Genomic DNA, 20,267 nt, shown 5'->3' on the forward strand with positions numbered 1-20,267 from the left:
ACACTGGGCAGTTTGATTTGTCACTTCAAGCCTAAATATAACATACTTAAATCGTTGTGAAACATCTTGGGTAAGCTCTGGTCTTCGTCTTTCAGCTAAAGGAAGTGAATTTCTTCCGGTGTGGGTGTTTTAACACCATCTGCTTTAAAATTCATTCACTCCATAAATCAAAACAACACTGTAGGCTACTTCGAAACAATACTGTATGACTCAAGAAGATCTCAATACGTATCCCCATGAAACTAATTGAGTTTAAATGGTTACTATGCAGAATGATGCTGCATGGATGTCTCACCGGTAAAACTATCATGCACAATTGAATGCAGTGTTTTTAAAGTAATGTTGTACTATACTATTATAATTGGTTCGGTTATGTAGAATACTCTGATGTTGATGTAATCTTGCAGACACTGATTCATCTTTGACCTAACTTTATTAAACACCATTCGCCCGAGTAGGCTGTTGTCTGCGTGTAAAAGTAAAGAATATAATCATGTGCAGAAGCTTCGGGAAGCTCCGTATTTTTTAAGCTTCGGGAAGCTCCGTATTTTTTAAGCTTCGGGAAGCTCCGTATTTTTGAATGCTGCAGACTTAAGATCTAAAAAAAAAAAAAGAAAAAAGTGGTCGCCAAAGATTGTCTACCATGTCACATACAGTTGAAGTCGGAAGTTTACATACACCTTAGCCAAATATATTTAAACTCAGTTTTTCACAATTCCTGACATTTAATCACCACTATATTTTAAGAATGTGAAATGTCAGAATAATAGTAGAGAGAATTATTTATTTCAGCTTTGTGTAACGATTGTCGTCGGGAGAAGGAGAAGAGGGCCAAAGCGCAGCGTGATAAGTATTCATAATACTTTTAATAAATACGAATACTTGAACAAAAAACAACAACACGACAAACGAACAGTTCTGCAAGGTGCAATACACACAAAACGGAAAACAACTACCCACAACCCATAGTGGGAAAACAGGCTGCCTAAGTATGCTTCTTAATCAGAGACAACGATTGACAGCTGCCTCTGATTGGGAACCATACCAGGCCAAACACATAGAAATCTAACACAGAACAAAACATAGAATGCCCACCCCAACTCACGCCATGACCAAAATAAAATAGAGACATAAAAAAGGAACTATGGTCAGGACGTGACACTTTTATTTATTTTGTCACATTCCCAGTGGGTCAGAAGTGTACATACACTCAATTAGTATTTGGTAGCATTGCCTTTAAATGGTTTAACTTGGGTCAAACGTTTCAGGTAGCCTTCCACAAGATTCCCACAATAATTTGGGTGAAATTTGTCTCATTCCTCCTGACAGTGCTGGTGTAACTGAGTCAGGTTTGTAGGCCTCATTGTTCGCACACACTTTTTCAGTTCTGTTCTGCCCACAAATTTTCTATAGGATTGAGGTCAGGGCTTTGTGATGGCCACTCAAATACCTTGACTTTCTTGTCCTTTGCAACAACTTTGGAAGAATGCTTGGGGTCATTGTCCATTTGGAAGACCCATTTGCGATCAAGCTTTAACTTCCTGACTGATTACTTGAGATGTTGCTACAATATATCAACACAATTTTCCATCCTCATGATGCCATCTATTTTGTGAAGTGCACCAGTTTTCTCTGGCGGTTTGGAGCAGTGTCTTCTTCCTTGCTGAGCAGCCTTTCAGGTTATGTCGATAAAGGACACGTTTTACTTTGGATATAGATACTTTTGCAAGGTCCTTTTTCACAAGGTCCTTTGCTGTTGTTCTGGGATTGATTTGCACTTTTCACACCAAAGTACATTCATCTCCAGGAGACAGAACGCGTCTCCTTCCTGAGCTGTATGACAGCTGCGTGATCCTATGGTGTTTATACTTGCATACTATTGTTTGTACAGATGAATGTGGTACCTTCAGGCATTTGGAAATTGCTCCCAAAGATGAACCAGAATTGTTGAGGTCTACACATTTTTTTCTGATGTCTTGGCTGATTCTTTTGATTTTCCCATGATGTCAAGCAAAGAGGCACTGAGTTTGAAGGTAGGACTTGAAATACATCCACAGGTAGACCTCCAATTGACTCAAATTATGGCAATTAGCCTATCAGCAGCTTCTAAAGACATTACATACTTTTCTGGAATTCTTCAAGCTGTTTAAAGGCACAGTCAACATAGTGTATGTAAACTTCTGACCCACTGGAATTGTGATACAGTGAATTATAAGTGAAATAATCTGTCTGTAAACAATTGTTGGAAAAATTACTTGTGTCACGCACAAAGTAGATGTCCTAACCGACTTGCCAAACCTATAGTTTGTTAACAAGAAATTTGTGGAGTGGTTGAAAAACAAGTTTTAGTGACTCCAACCTAAGTGTATATTAACTTCCGACTTCAACTGTATGTTCCAATACATGCGCAACGTCATTGTTGTCTCTCTCTCTCTCTCTGCTGTGTGTGCATGTTGCTAGCTGTCTCTCAAATGGGGAGGGGCTGAAGCTCATTGGCTAGAACTTGAATCGTTAGGGGGCTGGTCCACGTGGGGGAATATTAAGGTAAAATTGCACAGCACAGCTTCCAGAAAAGTAACTTTCAAACTAGGGATGTCATTGCTAATTGAAGTAAGACAGTAATTCTGCTCATAGATTATGCATGTTTGAACTATACATTGACACATCCAGTCCAAAGTGGGAGGTTTAAAAAATGTTTAGTGGTCACCAAAGTTTCGGAGCATGTCATTAAGTTTAAGCATCAGCCAATAAAATATGTTGACATGGTTGCACGTGATCCAAGACTACATGTTAGCTATTCCAATGACCTAACCTGGCCCACTATGCTATCCTCACCAGGTGGCCGTGATTATGTCCGTTTCAAATTCCATATCAGCCAATTGAAATTGTTGACGTACTTAGACTGATAGAACACTTTTCCATAAGAGCGTCCTTAACATCAGTCAAACAGCACCATCTGCTAATCAAAGTTACTAAAGCACACATGAATGTTAAATTGGATGATTAACTCGCAGTATTGTGAGCCTGGCTCCTGGTGATTTTCGCCGTCTGCGGAAAGTTCAAATCCCAGCTGAGCTAAAAGAAAATATCTTTGAAATGTGGAGTTACATATATCGTTTAGAGAAGTGCAGCCAAAACCTTGTCAATGAAGATTAGGAATACATTTAATGAGGAGATTCTTGTTGGGAGTCCCTCTCGCAGACCGACACATAGACTATTGGCCGTGCTACATAAATAATTGTCGCTACTGTAGGCTACATTTCTACGTGAAGGGTACAATGTTTATATATGCATTATTATAATCATCCACTTTGTCACATGTGTCGACCGGCAGGTAACATTGTTTTCCTTCACAGAAATGCTTGAAGTGAAGGGGCCTCGAACCCACGGTTAATGAGCACATTTGTTTTTGAGTCAACCACTTTAGCAGTGTGTGCCACCAGGAAAGTAACGATGGTAAAAGTACATGACAGCTATTTCACAAGTCCACAAAATTCCTTGACTTTTTGTTATGTCGTTGGATGAACTTCAATGTTGTATAGATCTGCTTTACCTTTTGTCGGTAAAAGCACATGGATGTACAGTTCATGTCAAAGATTTGGACACACCTACTCATTCAAAGGTTTTTCTTTATTTTTGCTGTTTTTTACATTGTAGAATAATATTGAATACATCAAAACTATGAAATAACACATATGGAATCATGTAATAAACAACAAAGTGTTAAATCAAAATATATTTTAGATTTGAGATTCATCAAAGTAGCCAACCATTGCCTTGATGACAGCTTTGCACACTCTTGGCATTCTCTCAACCAGCTTCATGAGGTAGTCACCTGGAATGCATTTGAATTAACAGGTGTGCCTTGTTAAAGGTTCATTTGTGGAATTTCTTTCCTTCTTAATGCTTTTGAGCAAATCAGTTGTGTTGTGACAAGGTAGGGGTGGTATACAGACGATAGCCCTATTTGGTAAAAGATAAAGTCCATATTATGGCAAGAACAGCTCAAATAAGCAAAGAGAAACGACAGTGCATCATTACTTTAAGACATCCGGAACATTTCAAGAACTTTCAAAGGTTCTTCAAGTGCAGTCGCAAAAACCATCAAGCACTATGATGAACCTGGCTCTCATGAGGACCACCACAGGAAAGGAAGACCCAGAGTCAACTCTGCTGCAGAGGATAAGATCATTAGAGTTACCAGCCTCAGAAATTACATCCCAAATAAATCCTTCACAGAGTTCAAGTAACAGACACATTTCAACTGTTCAGAGGAGACTGCGTGAACCCGTCCTTCATGGTCGAATTGCTGCAAAGAAACCACTACTAAAGGACACCAATAATAAGAAGAGACTTGTTGGGGCCAAGAAACATAAGCAATGGACATTTGACCGGTGGAAATCTGTCCTTTGGTCTGATTAATATTTGGTTGCAACCGTAGTGTCTTTGTGAGATGCAGAGTAAGTGAACGGATGATCTCCGCATGTGTGGATCCCAACATGAAGCATGGAGGAGGTGGTGTGGAGGTGCTTTTTCTGGTGACCCTGTCTGTGATTTATTTAGAATTCAAAGCACACTTAACCAGCAAGGCTACCACAGCATTCTGCACTTATACTCCGTCCCATCTGGTTTGCGCTTAGTGGAACTATAATTTGTTTTCAACAGGACAATGACCCAAAACACACCTCCAGGCTGTGTAAGGGCTATTTTACCAAGATGAAGAAGTGATGGAGTGCTGCATCAGATGACCTGGTCTCCACAATCATCTGACCTCAACCCAATTGAGATAGTTTGGGATGATTTGGACCGCAGAGTGAAGGAAAAGCAGCCAACAAGTGCTCAGCATATGTGGGAACTCCTTCAAGACTGTTGGAAAAGCATTCCAGGTGAAGCTGGTTGAGAGAATTTCAAGATTGTGCAAAGCTGTCATCAATGCAAAGGGTGGCTACTTTGAATAATCTAAAATATTTTGATATCTTCACTATTATTCTATCGTACAAATAAAGAAAAACCCTTGAATGAGTAGGTATGTCCAAACTTTTGACTCGTACTGTATGTGATATGGATAAGCAAAAACGTGGGATTTAGTCATATATGCAAAAACAAACCTGATGAATTTTGTCTAGTGTAACGTTGGTAAGTAGCCTAGTTAAGGATGTGATATTGTCACTCTGCACTTGAGACAGACCAAGTGAAGGGGAACAAAATTAAACCTTGAAACAGGAGGTTTAAATATAATATATACCTCTGGTGGCCAAGTTGACCTATTTTAAGAAATTCCATTGGTTGGAAGATAAAACGTTTAAGATATTTGATGGGCTGGTGTGGAATTTGTTACAGGAAATAATTACGGCCACCTGGTTAGGTTAGCATAGGGCTGAATGTGCCAGGGTATCTAATGGGAGCAGCTAATATGTAGCTATTGATAACGTGCTACATTGTCAACGATTTTAATTGGCTGATGCTTAAACTTAAACTAAAACTTTAACTTATTCTAATGTTTGCAAGTATGGCCCCCAATGACTTTTTAAACCTATAGCCATATTGTACTCGAGTCAAGGACTTGTGACTCGATTTGGACTCAACCATTGGTGACTCGTATTCGCCTTCTCGTGACCAATGTTCCCTTTTTTAATCAATGAGGAAATTTCAGATCTGCTGAGCGCAAACTTGAACATAGTGAAAATTCAGTGGAACTTCCAGCGGGCATTTACTGTAAAATAAAATGCATAATTATTCCCATACCATTATTACAGAGAATCAGACAAATTATGCAGTGGTGGAAAAAGTACCCAACTGTCATACTTGAGTAAAGTAAAGATACCTTAATAGAAAATTACTCAATTAAAAGTCAAATCACAATTGAGTAAAAGTTTAAAAAAATGTGTTTAAAATATACTTAAGTATCAAAAGTAAATGTAACTGCTAAAATGTACTTAAGTATCAAAAGTAAAAGTAAAGGCATAAATCAAATCAAATTCCTTATATTAAGCAAACCAGACACCACCATTTTATTTTTTATTTTTTTATTTATGGGTTGCCAGGGGAACGCTCCAACATTCAGTCATCATTTACAAAGGAAGCATGTGTGTTTAGTGAGTCCGCCAGATCAGAGGCAGTAAAGATGACCAGGGATGTTTGGTTGACAAGTGCGTCAATTGGACTATTGTCCTAAGCACTCAAAATGTAACACGTTCCTTTGTCTGTCAAGGAAAATGTATGGAGTAAAAAGTACAATATTTTCGTAAGGAATGTAGTGAAGGAAAAGTAAAAGTTGTCAAAAATATAAATAGTAAAGTAAAGTAGCGGCACATTTTAAAATGCATTCATTAGTCCCTTTGCCCGTTGCCGTGCAAGTGTCAATTCGTCAGACGTCATGAAACGTAATCAGAAGTGTCCACTTAAATTGAGGGCTAAGGATGATCTCAAAACAAGCAAATCCACTCTTGACCGCTCGTATTGTAAAAAAAAATAAATAAAACATTTGCATGTAGGCCTACTGCAGCTCAGATTGGTTATGGCACACCGGTCTGTGTAGAGTACGGGCCTATTGTCAAAGAAATCGTGTCCTACCCTGATGCGTTCTGCCTACAACAAAATATCTTTCAGAGTTAATTTTGTTTCAGTATGTTGCACTGAAAGTGGCTAATATTGCGTTGCTTCGATCACAATTCCCACAGTAAATGGAAAACTCAATCTTGTGCTTCTCTGCTCATGCTTATATTTCATCTGCGGTAGTCCCGGGGAGCTGAGCGCAGTTTAGATGGAACATTGCTCGTGGTGTGTATTTTCATTTGGACTGGATAGGCTACTATGATAAACATAATATTATCAGCACTGGGTGCGCAGAGCAGCGAGGATTCTAGGCAGACAGGCAGGCTCTGCTCAGGTGTTGTGCCGAAAATCTCCCTCCTGCCCCCCTTCTACTTGCCGTAATTTTGTGGCTAGAGTCAAATACTTCTGTTGTATACATCAGGTTAGGCAACCGAAATTAATAACGAATGTATGTGTGTTATATTAAACATAGAGGATGGAGTAAAATGTTGGCAAGCAATAAACATTTCAGAACAGCTATGGCTGAATTATTATCCTTACACTTTCAAAAATATTAGTCAAAGAAGACATGGGAGAGATGACGATTTTTGGCAAAGAGATTTATTTATAGAGTAATACAAATCAGTAGTGGATTTAGGTACAGGTGACATGGGCAGCCGCCCCGGGCGGCATCTTGCCGGGGGTGGCACGGGGCGCCCCCGGGTGCGGGCGGGCGTGGGTGCTGAAGGGGGTGGTTCGCCCAGGGCGCCATACAAGCTAGAAACGCCACATACACTTGAAACAAATACGCAAACCAAAAAACTTTCTGCTACTAAGATCAGTGAAATGTAGGCTAAACTGACAATGGAGTGAAGAGCAGAAATCTCAACTGGCAAGCAAGTCGCAGCAATGAAGAACTCGAAGGGGGGGGGGGGGGGGGATTCTGGCAGGGGGAGATTTTCGGCTCAACACCGGCAAGCTGGCAGTAAGAGTGAAATAACTGCAGTAACAATATGTCTACAGAACCCTGAATCATAGTCTTGCTTTAAAATGTTTTTTTTTCAGCAGTGTGCAAAGAGTGTGGCCCAATGTCAAATATGTAATAGAAAAATAGAATAAAAGACCGGAACCACGTTGAACTTCAAAACTCAGATCCAGTGATTCAGACTCGTGACTCGAACATTGATGACTCGGACTTGACATGAACTTAGCCATAGGGACTCATGACTCAACTCTGACTCGAACATTGATGACTCGGACTTGACATGAACTTAGCAATAGGGACTCATGACTCAACTCTGACTCGAACATTGATGCCTCGGACTTGACATGAACTTAGCCATAGGGACTCATGACTCAACTCTGACTCGAACATTGATGACTCGGACTTGACATGAACTTAGCCATAGGGACTCATGACTCAACTCTGACTCGAGCACGGGGGACTTGTGACTAGACTCGGACTCAAGGTTTAGTGACTCGACTACAACACTGCCCAGAGCTAATATATTAAGTAGATCTCAAACTGGAGGTGTTTCCAGGTTACTACTAGGCAGGCAATGACATGGACGGGGCACGTCCGCGGCAGTCTGGGGGAAAGTTGTCCACTCCATGAGTGGAGTGGCCTGGGCACGTGGCTCCATATTAGCAGTGAGCTTGCATCCTCTCTTACCCTGACCTGTCTTGCCCTCCCATAGGAAAGCGATTAGCACTTTAATTAGGGAAATATCTGGGCATGTAAGAAGCTCTTAAAAACTCAGTGGAACTCTTTTGTCTCCCTCCATCTTCAGGAAGTATGGCACTGTAATTACAATTAATAGGAACACTTAGAGGACAAATCATGCCTGTAAATATCAGGGAAAGCATGCAGCAACGATGCCCAACTCTCCCACTAATGACACAAATGGAATGCAGGGGGAACTTAGAATTCAGGGGAAAGTAATTTGTCAGTTGAGATTTTCCAGAATTTTCTGCTGCCAGAAAGCTTGTTACTTTATTATTTGTCATAGTAAGGACTTCCTTACGGAAAGGGAAATGGCGATACCTAGTCAGTTGTACAACTGAATGCATTCAACTGAAAATTGTCTTCCGCATTTAACCCAACCCATCTGAATTAGAGAAGTGCGGAGGGCTGCCTTAATCGACATCCACGTCTTCAGCACCCGGGGAACAGTGGGTTAACTGCCTTGCTCAGTGGCAGAACAACAGATTTTTTTTATATGGCCAGCTCGGGGATTCGATCCAGCAACCTTTCGGTAACTGGCCCAATGCTCCTACTCTCCAGGCGACCAGATCAGGTCAGATTGGATGGTATATTTTTGCTTATTTCCTGTATCAACTGATGGGTACACAACACAATTAGATAGGTCTATGAATATAGAATATAGTGCTACTTGATTTTTACCATTTCTGAACAGCTTTCTCATTAACACACCAGACACATACAGTACTTGGCTTTGTGTGATAGCCTTGTGTGAATTTAATCTGATACAGTGCCTTCGGAAAGTATTCATACCCATTTTAATTGTTCCACATTTTGTTGTCTTACAGCCTGAATTCACAATTGCTTAAATATATATTTATCTCTCATTCATCTACACACAATACCCCGTAATGGCAAAGTGAAAACATGACTTTAGAAATGTTTGCACATTTATTGTAAATTAAATACAGACATCTAATTTGTATACAGTAGCAGTCAAAAGTTTGGACTCACCTATAGTGGTTCCTCCTTTAAAAGTTGCAAGCTTGTTTCGCGCCCTGGCTCTGTCAGGTTTGCGCCCAGGTTCTGTCGCAGCCGGCCGCGACCGGGAGGTCTGTGGGGCGACGCACAATTGGCCTAGCGTCGTCCGGGTTAGGGAGGGTTTGGCCGGTAGGGATATCCTTGTCTCATCGCGCACTAGTGACTCCTGTGGCGGGCCGGGCGCAGTGTACGCTAACCAGGTCGCCAGGTGCACAGTGTTTCCTCCGACACATTGGTGCGGCTGGCTTCCGGGTTGGATGCACGCTGTGTTAAGAAGCAGTGCGGCTTGGTTGGGTTGTGTTTTGGAGGACGCATGGCTTTTGACCTTCGTCTCTCTCGAGCCCGTACGGGAGTTGTAGCGATGAGACAAAATAGTAACTACTAACAATTGAATACCACGAAATTGGGGAGAAAAGGGGGTAAAATTAAAAAAATATATATATATATTTTTTTAAGTTCCAAGCCTACGCTGCAGGACTTAGAGGTACCCAGCGTCACGGCTTCATTGCTCCAGACCACCACAAGGGGGAGATAGAGCACTCATTATGCATTTGGGTCCCAAGGTTTTTACATGACCAGTCATATCAAGTGGTTCCAATGACGAATTTGATGCGGGCCACCCGTCCCTGGTGACTTCAGCAAAGATGGCCGACAAAACATCACGGGGAAGCAAATGTATGTAGTTATAACGTCATAACGAGTCAAGCAATAAACGTACAATTGAGAGGAATATGTTAGTTAATGTAGAGACCAACGTGCATATTTTTTTGTCATAAAGTTAATTTACGAAAATTGTTATTTAGCTTGTTTTTTTTTTATCAGCCATATCCAATACCAGGTGTATCAAACTCATTCATTATAGCAAGCAGGGAGCAGGTTTCGAACCAACATTCTAGCCTAAAGTCCAGCACGCTATCGACTGTGCCCAAATGTATTAATTGGGGTTGGGGCCAATTGTGGCTAAAAACACGTATCAATTGGAATCTTTAACGTGGAAAGGGGAAAAACTATTATTATTAGTTTTTCACAGGCATAGCAGGGTGGGCTATTAGCTGAACAATAGACTATTCAACCTTTACAAAATAATTGTCCTCCCCATCTTGAGCTAGGTGTGAACCCCCCCCCAGCAGTGGCGATGCGCACAGGTTTCTCCTTTGCCTCCAACCCCTTTCGATGCGTGGAACGAATGTGGGTGTGGTCTATATAAGGGTGCTAATTAAAAAAACTCACAAAAGCTCTGACGAAGGCCGTGAGGCTGATACGTAAAGCTTATTAAAGATTATACGTGATACGATCAAGAGCAGTGTGCGGGTTCCTGCTTTTTCCTCATCTTATCCGGCTGTTGCCATGCACCTGCAAAAAAGATAGCTCAGATGTGCGATTGCCTTTTGAATATCCACAGTAAAATGAGTCCTATATTGACATAACCTCAAAAGCCACACAGCAAGGAAGAAGCCATTGCTCCAAGCCACCATAAAAAAGCCAGACTACGGTTTGTAACTGCACATTTGGACAACGTTCTTACATTTTGGAGAAATTTCCTCTGGTCTGATGAAACAAAAATAGAACTGTTTTGCCATAATGACCATCATTATGTTTGGAGGAAAAAGGGGGAGGGTTGCGAGCCGAAAAACACCATCCCAACCGTGAAGCACGGTGATGGCAGCATCATGTTGTGGGGGTGCTTGCTGCATGAGGGACTGGTGTGCTTCACAAAATGGCTGGCATCATGAGGCAGGAATATTATGTGGATATATTGAAGCAACATCTCAAGACATCAGTCAGGAAGTTAAAGCTTGGTCGCAAATGGGTCTTCCAAATGGACAATGACCCCAGCATACCATAAAGTTGTGGAAAAATGGCTTAAGGACAACAAAGTAAAGGTATTGGAGTGGCCATCACAAAGCCCTGACCTCAATCCAGTAGGACATTTGTGGGCAGAACTGAAAAAGCGTGTGCGAGCAAGGAGGCCTACAAACCTGACTCTGTTACACCAGCTCTGTCAGGAGGAATGGGCCAAAATTCACCCAACTTATTGTGGGAAGCTTGTGGAAGGCTACCCAAAACGTTTGACCTAAGTTAAACAATTTAAAGGCAATGCTACCAAATACTAATTGAGTGTATGTACTACTATTATTCTGACATTTCACATTCTTAAAATAAAGTGGTGATCCTAACTGACATAAACAGGGAATTTTTACTAGGATTACGTGTCAGGAATTGTGAAAAACTGAGTAAATGTATTTGGCTAAGGTGTATGTCAATTTCCGACTTCAACTGTATATTTATATATAACATTTCTTACCAAGCCGTGATGCCCGCAGATTACAGATTGCCTTTGCCGATCGCTCATCATCTTCATTCATCAGTTCGTCAATGGCTTGAATAGTCTTTGACTCACTCACACTTTGAAAAGGGCGAGGAACGAGATGGCGTCAGTCCATGCCAGGCACACCTGTGAGCTCTGGAACTCCACCTCCAACAGGCAGAGTCAACATATGTGGCGGGTTCGTCAGGTTTTCGGTTCCCCCTGACATTTCCGTTCCTCTTCTGACAACAGAACTTGACCAACTGCTCACCAGGCACAGCAAGGTCCGCCCGGACCATGATGTTCTGCTATTCCAAGGATGTGTAACCGAAGAGAGATACCACGAGTGGGCACAGAATACATAGCCTTCCCGCTGTGACCATCTATTTCAGCACCGTTTCACGCTTCTCTGAGACGAGCGTGGAGAAATGAAAATGTTCAAATATTCCATGATATTCTTAAGATATATGTGTTGACTGAATATAAGCAAGTGATGTCTGCTAAATAATCAAGGTTTCTCCAGAAATAAATAATTCTAAATTATTAACTGGCTTTATTTACAAATTAGTGAGAATGTCTCACCCCATGTTCAAGAATGGCCTTTTTCTCGCTCACTCTAGGTTAAATGGAAACGAAATCTCCAAACTATCATTACTTTTTAAACAAAGCAATTATTATTAATTAATTTAGAATTATATAAAAGCCCCTTAGATATTCTCACAGATCCTAACGAAAAATGCCCCTTAGATATTAATATAGAGTCCTCCAATCCTCTAAATGTGATTATTGGCGGAGAGTGACATCATTGAAAAAAATATTTTTTAGATATACTGTTAAAAATGATATACTGTTAATTATTCTACTATTTGTACATTGTAGAATAATAGTGAAGACTTCACAACTGTAGCAGGTGAAGACCATCATGCAAATGTTTTCTATTAGCAGGACAATAGACTTTTTATAACCCGGCTACTGTTGTGAAAATCCCTCAACTTGCCATGTATTCAGTGTTTAAGTACTCTAAAGTGTTACATTTCTAACTCAAAACAGCAGTACAGTATTTCGTCTTCATGCTTTCATTAATAAAATAAAATAATGAGAAAAAAGGGACATTCAAATACGGATGTAATTATTGACTTAATCTCCATTTGGGTATTGGTTAGACAAGACTTAGAAAATTAGGGTGCAGTAATGTTATGCTTTTCGTGTAACCTTTATCTGAAGTCAGTTATGAACTAATTCTTATTTACAAGGACAGCCTACTCCTTCCTCGTAACTAGACCAGTACTGTACTGTCGACCGCCATTTTCTGTTCCAGCAAGTACCAGTCAAAAGTTTGGACACACCTACTCATTCCAGGATTTTTCTATATTTTTACTATTTTACACATTGTAGAATAATAGTGAAGACATCACAAATTCCTATTTACAAGGACAGCCTACTCCTTCCTCCCCAACAGGGATTTGAAAACCGGTCTCCCACGTGCCCTGCATTCTGTTGTACAGACATGGCCTGCTCTCCCTTATGTAAGGAATTAGGCACTTTCCCATGTTTACTACAGTATGTATTGTAGATTGCACAGTAGTCTAATAAACAAGTAAACACATTTTGTTAATAAAATAATGATAAAAAATACTCTTTCAAAATGCAGATTTTGATTTAGTCATGGATCCATAACGAATTACTATGGGAATAAATATCAGTGATTTACAGAAATATTGGAACAAAGTTGTCCAATGAAAGCAAACAATTTATAATCCTCCAATCCTGTAGCCTACTCCCAACGGTCATGTTGTACATCGCCATATTTTCCATTCCATCCTAACATAACCCCTGAGGGTTTAGTTTTTAGTTTTTCTCTGAATAGAAACACCATAATATTAATACAATTAATTAAGCCAAATTTCTTAAAATCAATCCCATATACTATGTTAATTACAAAACAGGTTTTAAATTCTCTGGTAATGCCAGTACAGAATGACTGGTACATGCTTCGCAAAGATGCGAAAATGCGAAACTAGCAATAACTTGCAGTAACAGAAAAACCGGCTGAGAATGAAATAACGTGCCACAGAATGCTGCAGCAGCACGCAAGGTGTCCCGCAGTATGACACAACTTTTAAAGGAGGAACCACTTTAAGAGTGTGCAAAGCTGTCATCAATGCAACGGGTGGCTTCTTTGAAGAATCTCAAATATAAAATATATTTGGATTTGTTTAACACTTGGTTAGTACAAGTACGTTGGTTAGTACATGATTCCATATGTGTTATTTCATAGTTTTGATGTCTTCACTATTATTCTACAATGTAGAACATAGTAAAATAAAGAAAGCGCTATGTCTGGAGAAGACCAGGCACAGCTCATCGTCCGTCTAACACCATCCCTACCATGAAGCATGGTGGTGGCAGCATCATGTCATGGGTATGTTTTTCACAGGCAGGGACTGGGAGACTAGTAAAGGATGGATGGAGCCAAATACAGGCAAATCCTTGAAGAAAACCTGCTTCAGAGTGCAAATGACCTTAGACTGGGGGGAAATTACGTTCCAACAGGACAATGACCCCAAGCATACAACCAAAGCAACGCTGGAATGGCTTCAGATCAAGAATGTGAAAGTCCCTGAGTGGCCTAACCAAAGCCCAGACTTGAAGATTGCTGTTCACTGCAACTCCCCATCTAACTTAACAGCGCTTGAGAAAATATGCAAGGAAGAATGGGAGAAAATCCCCAAATCCAGGTGTGCAAAGCTGATACAGACATTCCCAAGATGACTCAAAGCTCTAATCGCCGCCAATAGGGTGTGAATACTTATGTAAATTATATATTTTTTGTATTTATTTTTTCAATAAATTTGCAAACTTTTCTAAATACATGTTTTCACTTTGTCATTATGGGGTTTTGAATTCAGGCTGTAACACAACAATAAGTCAAAAGGTATGAATACTTTCTGAAGGAAATGTATACCCTTGGCAATTGAAAGGTTATTTTCAATTTTATCTTCAGAAATTGCAGGTATTCAACTAAGGTTTATATTGTACAGTCTGCTCTTCCTTATCAGAGTCTAATTGTTGCCGGCCATCTGTCTGCTGTCGGGTGTGTGCTGTCTAGCGAGCTGATCTGGCACAGGTAGCTAAATCACACTGTTGGCTTAAATTAAAGAGAGTGGATAAGCATATGGACCTATGAATGAGATTGGCTGCACAGCACCCTTATAGGGGAGGAACAGAGGCATACGAGAGGCATATATTCTACCAGCATCCATGATGATACAGCTTGGGCTGAATTGCCCTGCTGTTACAATTGTGCCTCTCCCCAAAGAAATGTGTGCATGGGTGCTGTGTGATGTTCAATTACATCTAGCTAGGGAGTTTAAATGGAAGTTAAACTGCAGAAAATACACAGATATTGGCAAGCTGATTGAGTCTAGACCTAGAGCATATATTTGTGTCTCTCTAAGAGCGGACAGAGTTTCCTCAGTGGTTCTGAAACCAGTGACAGCCTCTAATCAACTGAATAAACAGGACCCTCTTGAAATTATGGAAAACCCTTGATCAGTGCAAACGCTTTACTCTGCGATGATGAGGATTCACGTCTGCAATTAAGACAGGCAGATGGCATGAGAGGAGGGTTTGACTTGGCCCAAGTCTCTAATCACACGGAAGCACATTCTGTTGAAAGGCAGCGGTGTCTCTTCACAGAGTCTCCAAGGACCAAGGGCTCTCTGCTTCCGCTGCCAAGAAGGCTATCAGACACATATGCTTTATCTGTCGAGCTCATTACTAGCCCGATTTAGAGTGAGGGACACATCACGTCAAATATGGTGGACAACAGCTGGCATGCAAAGATGTAAGAGGAGACATTGTTTTGGTTTTATGGGCTGCGTGTGGACATACAGTGAGTCCATGCTGTTTGCCTCCTTACTATACATAAGTTGCATATTGTATGACATGGTTTCCAAAAACAGAGGTCAAATGTATTGTGCACTGGCAACAGAGACCTGCTATTTCTACACCGATGCTAAAAACAGCATGACCATGTCAAACGCAGCAAGACGTCATTTATAAAACGCCGAAATAGTACTTGGCATTACAGTCCTATTACGCACTGATTACAGCATGCACAGGTTGTTGTGGCTTTTTGCAATGTCATCTACATAAAGCTACTGAATTGACGACGGTACAGTAGAAGATCCCAGTGTCATGCTTTACTTTCAGCTCTCTATTGTTTTAAACCCGCTCAGCCTGCAATGATTCATTTCGACTTCCTTACTGTGACCCTTCAGAGTGATTTCCATCTATTTAAATTCCCCGGCTCTTATTGTGTTTGGCACTTTAATTATGCAGATATCTTTGCCTGGCAGTGGGGGATGTACATAATCCCAACAGCTGCTCTGAGAAGCCCAAAGTGGTCTTTGTTACTTGCACTGCGGATAAATATGAACTTCACAGGCATGTTGCTTCTTGAGCTCTACATCATCCTGACAGATATCCAGGCAAACTGGGATGACACCTGTCATCTCGCAGGAGGATGAATGGATTTACCTCAGAAACAGTGTGAAATCTTTCTCAATTCGACTGGTCTTTTCTCAGAGGGGAAAACACACATTACATGTGGCACAATATTTTGCTGAGAAGCACACCAGGGTCTTGTCTGAGGCCCATAGTAACACTTTGTGTTGTGCTCTCTCTCTTTGCAGAAGAGTGGAGAAGCTGACGGAGTTGCCGATCCATGTAAGTATCCTGTAATCAACCAAACTGCACCACTTAAATACAGTATGTTTATCGATGGCATAAACCTTTTATGTTGGCGCAGGTTATGTGAAAAGCATTGATAGTACATTCTATAGAAGCCCTCTTTGGTGAAAGCACTCAAGGTTTTACATAGTATCAAACCTACTTCTACACCACTGACACATCTCTTGTGTTAAAGATGATAATTTAAAATCACATTTGGGCGATTCCACACCAGCGTGGGCCGGAAATATTTTTGGTATCGCAGATTGTTCTGGCAATTTACATAACTTCATTGGGAGGAAGAATGTTTAACATGCTTTTTACATTTGCATCACCATTTCTGGGTGGGGGGAATCCTAATGAAAGTGGCCATTCAGGTGTTTTTTGGCCCTATACAGTACATGCCTCCTGCAAGACCCAATGATCTGTGAACCGTACATGGTACAGACAACATCTGTCATTGTAGTCCTTATGGTGTGCTCTAAAATATATAGTGTGTCTATACTCTGAAGAAAGAAAATTCACATGAATGTATTCCAACATTAAAAATATAAATTATTCCTTTCTCAAAAGTACCTTTTGTGATTAGATTTTTTTGTTGTTGATATACTCTTCAAACACATGACATTTTCAGAGTAGGCTCTCTGCTAAAAGAAATTATACATTTACACATACAAATAGACATTATAGGTCATTAACCAATCACAGCCCTCCTGTAGGATTGCACATTCAGTAAATCACCAGCAGAGGGAGTTCCCTTTGAAATTATTTTCCCATTCACAATGTATCATAACTTTAAAAGTAGCAGAGAGCCCACTCTGGAAATGTGATGTATATTGTTTAAAACAATATGTCAAAAAAGGGTACTTTTATATATTAATATTGATCATTTTAATGTTGAATAAATTCATGTGTAAAATTGTATTTCAGAACCTGGCGATACTCCGTATTTTAGAGCACACTATTAGGAGTATAACGACACAAAGTTGTTACCTGTATATTGTCTGGATCACTGGGTCTTACAGGGGGGATGCATAGGTCAACAACAACAAAAAGGCCTAAATGGGCCGCTTTCATCATGATTTATACGGTATCCTGCTATAATCACATCGTTGCTGAGATGTGGTCGGTACTGCAGGGCTCTACGCCGGCGGTGGTATTCTATTACTGACTGGTAGATTCCAAGCTGTGGAATAAGGAAGATGCAGTGCTAGGTCTCCGTATTGTCATGCTCTCAATACACTAAACAAAAATATAAATGCAACATGTCAAGTGTTGGTCCCATGTTTCATGAGCTGAAATAAAGGATCACAGACATTTTCCGTACGCCCGAAAAGCTTATTTGTCTCAAATGTTGTGCACACATTTGTTTACGTCTCTGTTAGTGAGCGTTTCTCCTATGCCAAGATAATCCATTCACCTGAAAGGTGTGGCATATCAAGAAGCTGATTAAACAGCGTCATCATTACATAGGTGCACCTTGTGCCGTGGACAATAAAGGGCCACTCTAAAATGTGCAGTTTTGTCACACAACACAATGCCACAGATGTCTCAAGTTTTGAGGGAGCGCGCAATTGGCATGCTGACTGCAGGAATGTCCACCAGAGCTGTCGCCAGAGAATTTAATGTTAATTTCTCTACCATAAGCCACCTCCAATGTCATTTTAGAGAATTTGGCAGTACGTCCAACAGGCCTCACAACCGCAGACCACGTGTGTGGCGTTGTGTGGGCGAGCAGTTTGCTGATGTCAGCGTTGTGAACAGAGTGCCCCGTGGTGGTGGGGTTATGGTATGGGCAGCATAAGCTACGGACAACGAACACAATTGCATTTTAACTATGGCAATTTGAATGCACAGAGATACCGTGACAAGATTCTGAGGCCCATTGTAGTGCTATTCATCCGCTCCCATCAACTCATGTTTCAGCATGATAATGCACGCCCAGTGGTGGAAAAAAATACCCAATTGTCATACTTGAGTAAAAGCAAGGATACTTACATAGAAAATGACTCGAGGAAAAGGGACCCAGTAAAATACTACTTGAGTAAAAGTCTAAAAGTATTTGGTTTTAAATGTATCAGAAGTAAATGCATTGCTAAAATATACAAAGTAAAAGTATAAATAATTTAAAATTCCTTATATTAAGCAAACCAGGTGGCCAGATTTTCTTTTTTTAGTGTACGGATAGCCAGGGGCATGCTCCAACACTCAGACATGATTTACAAACGAAGCATTTGTGTTTTGTGAGTCCGCCAGATAAGAGGCAGCAGGGATGTTCTCTTGATTAGTGTTCGAATTGAACCACTTTCCTGTCCTGCTAAGCATTCAAAATATAACACCATACCCAAACCGGCCGGGCGTGTGCATCATCATGTGCAAATTGATTTTGTCCCCCCACACCAAACGCGATCATGACACGCAGGTTGAAATATCAAAACAAACTCTGAACCAATTATATTAATTTGGAGACAGGTCGAAAAGCTTTAAACATTTATGGCAATTTAGCTAGCTAGCTTGCAGTTGCTGGCTAATTTGTCCTATTTAGCTAGCTTGCTGTTGCTAGCTAATATGTCCTGCGATACAAACGTTGAGTTGTTTTTTTAAAACTTGAAATGCACAAGGTCCTCTACTCCCGACAGTTAATCCACACATACAACGGTCAACCGAATCGTTTCTAGTCATCTCTCCTCCTTCCAGGCTTTTTCTTCTTTGGACTTTATATGGCGATTGGCATCTAACTTTCATAGTTACCACAACGACCAACCGAACTCAGTTCATCTTTCAATCATTGATTGGGTGGGCTATTTACAGATGGACTATTCCAAGATCGCATAGCAGTTCAGACGTCTTTTGTCCTCGTCTTGTCGTGTCCTGTATATATATATATTTACAACTTTTTTCACATACATTTTATTTTTATTTTCCATCAACTCATCTTCTAAACACTCTCCTGCAACCAGCCTCACCAATTTATATTTATAAAAAAGTATTATTTACCTCAGATCTGCAATCCTTCAGGAAGCTAGCCGGAGACTCCAGGAGGCTGGCCGGAGACTAGCCAGAAGCTAGCCAGGAGCTAGCCCAGAGGCTAATCAGAAGCTAACCACGGTTTGTGGTCATCGGCTGTCCTTTGGTTCGAAAATCTATCGAAAATCTATCGCCAGTTTTGTACGGCGCAGCGCGGCTCGGAACGGAACATACCGGACCAGTTTTTCTCTCCATGTCCCTGGATTTCAACTGCTCTCTGGACATTCATACCCGGATCTCACAGCTAGCTAGCTGCTATCCGTGTGACAGTCGGCTTTCGTCGATTCCGGAGCAAACATCGGTTGTTCCGGTGCTAGCCAGCTCCGTCAATCACGCCTGAGTTCCATCATTCACTCCTGGGCTGCAGTCACCTATCCGGACCCGTTTCGCTGCCTACGCGGAGCCCCACCGGGCCTTCACAGCCGGACTGCCGACGTTATCTACCTGAGGGAGATCCGGCTGGCTCCTCTGTCGCGACGTTACCGGAACGCCCATCTGCGGCCCGCTAACCGTTAGCTGTCTTTCCGGCTGCTATTCTGAATGGACAATCGGACAATTTATTTATTTGAATTATTATGTTTTCTTCTCGGGCCTCTATAACTATATCTATTGTTCTTATTTTTGTTGTTGTGTGATTTGGATTAATCCCCTCTACCACACGGAGCCCCACTAATCTACTGGCCGAACGCAAGAGGTGGCTAACAACAGACTCCATCCTATGCTAGCTTGCTACCGGTTGGCTTGGCTAGCTGTCTAAATCGCCGTGACCCTAAACCAACCTCTCCACTCACTGGACCCTTTTGATCACTCGACTAAGCATGCCTCTCCTTAATGTCAATATGTCTTGTCCATTGCTGTTCTGGTTAGTGTTTATTGGCTTATTTCACTGTAGAGCCTCTAGTCCTGCTCACTATACCTTAT

At 41.0% G+C, this 20,267-nt stretch overlaps 1 protein-coding gene across 1 annotated transcript in view; it reads left to right on the forward strand.

Annotated features, from left to right (window-relative positions):
* LOC110537733 (follistatin-related protein 4) overlaps positions 1-20,267 on the forward strand; it is a 223,830-nt gene that overhangs the window by 18,322 nt on the left and 185,241 nt on the right. Inside the window, exon 3 of the mRNA XM_021624080.2 lies at positions 16,283-16,316. Coding sequence (XP_021479755.1) covers positions 16,283-16,316 — 34 coding nt within the window. The remainder of the gene's footprint in view (positions 1-16,282; positions 16,317-20,267) is intronic.

Source organism: Oncorhynchus mykiss, chromosome 12 (genome assembly GCF_013265735.2).
Source record: "Oncorhynchus mykiss isolate Arlee chromosome 12, USDA_OmykA_1.1, whole genome shotgun sequence".
NCBI lineage: Eukaryota > Metazoa > Chordata > Actinopteri > Salmoniformes > Salmonidae > Oncorhynchus > Oncorhynchus mykiss.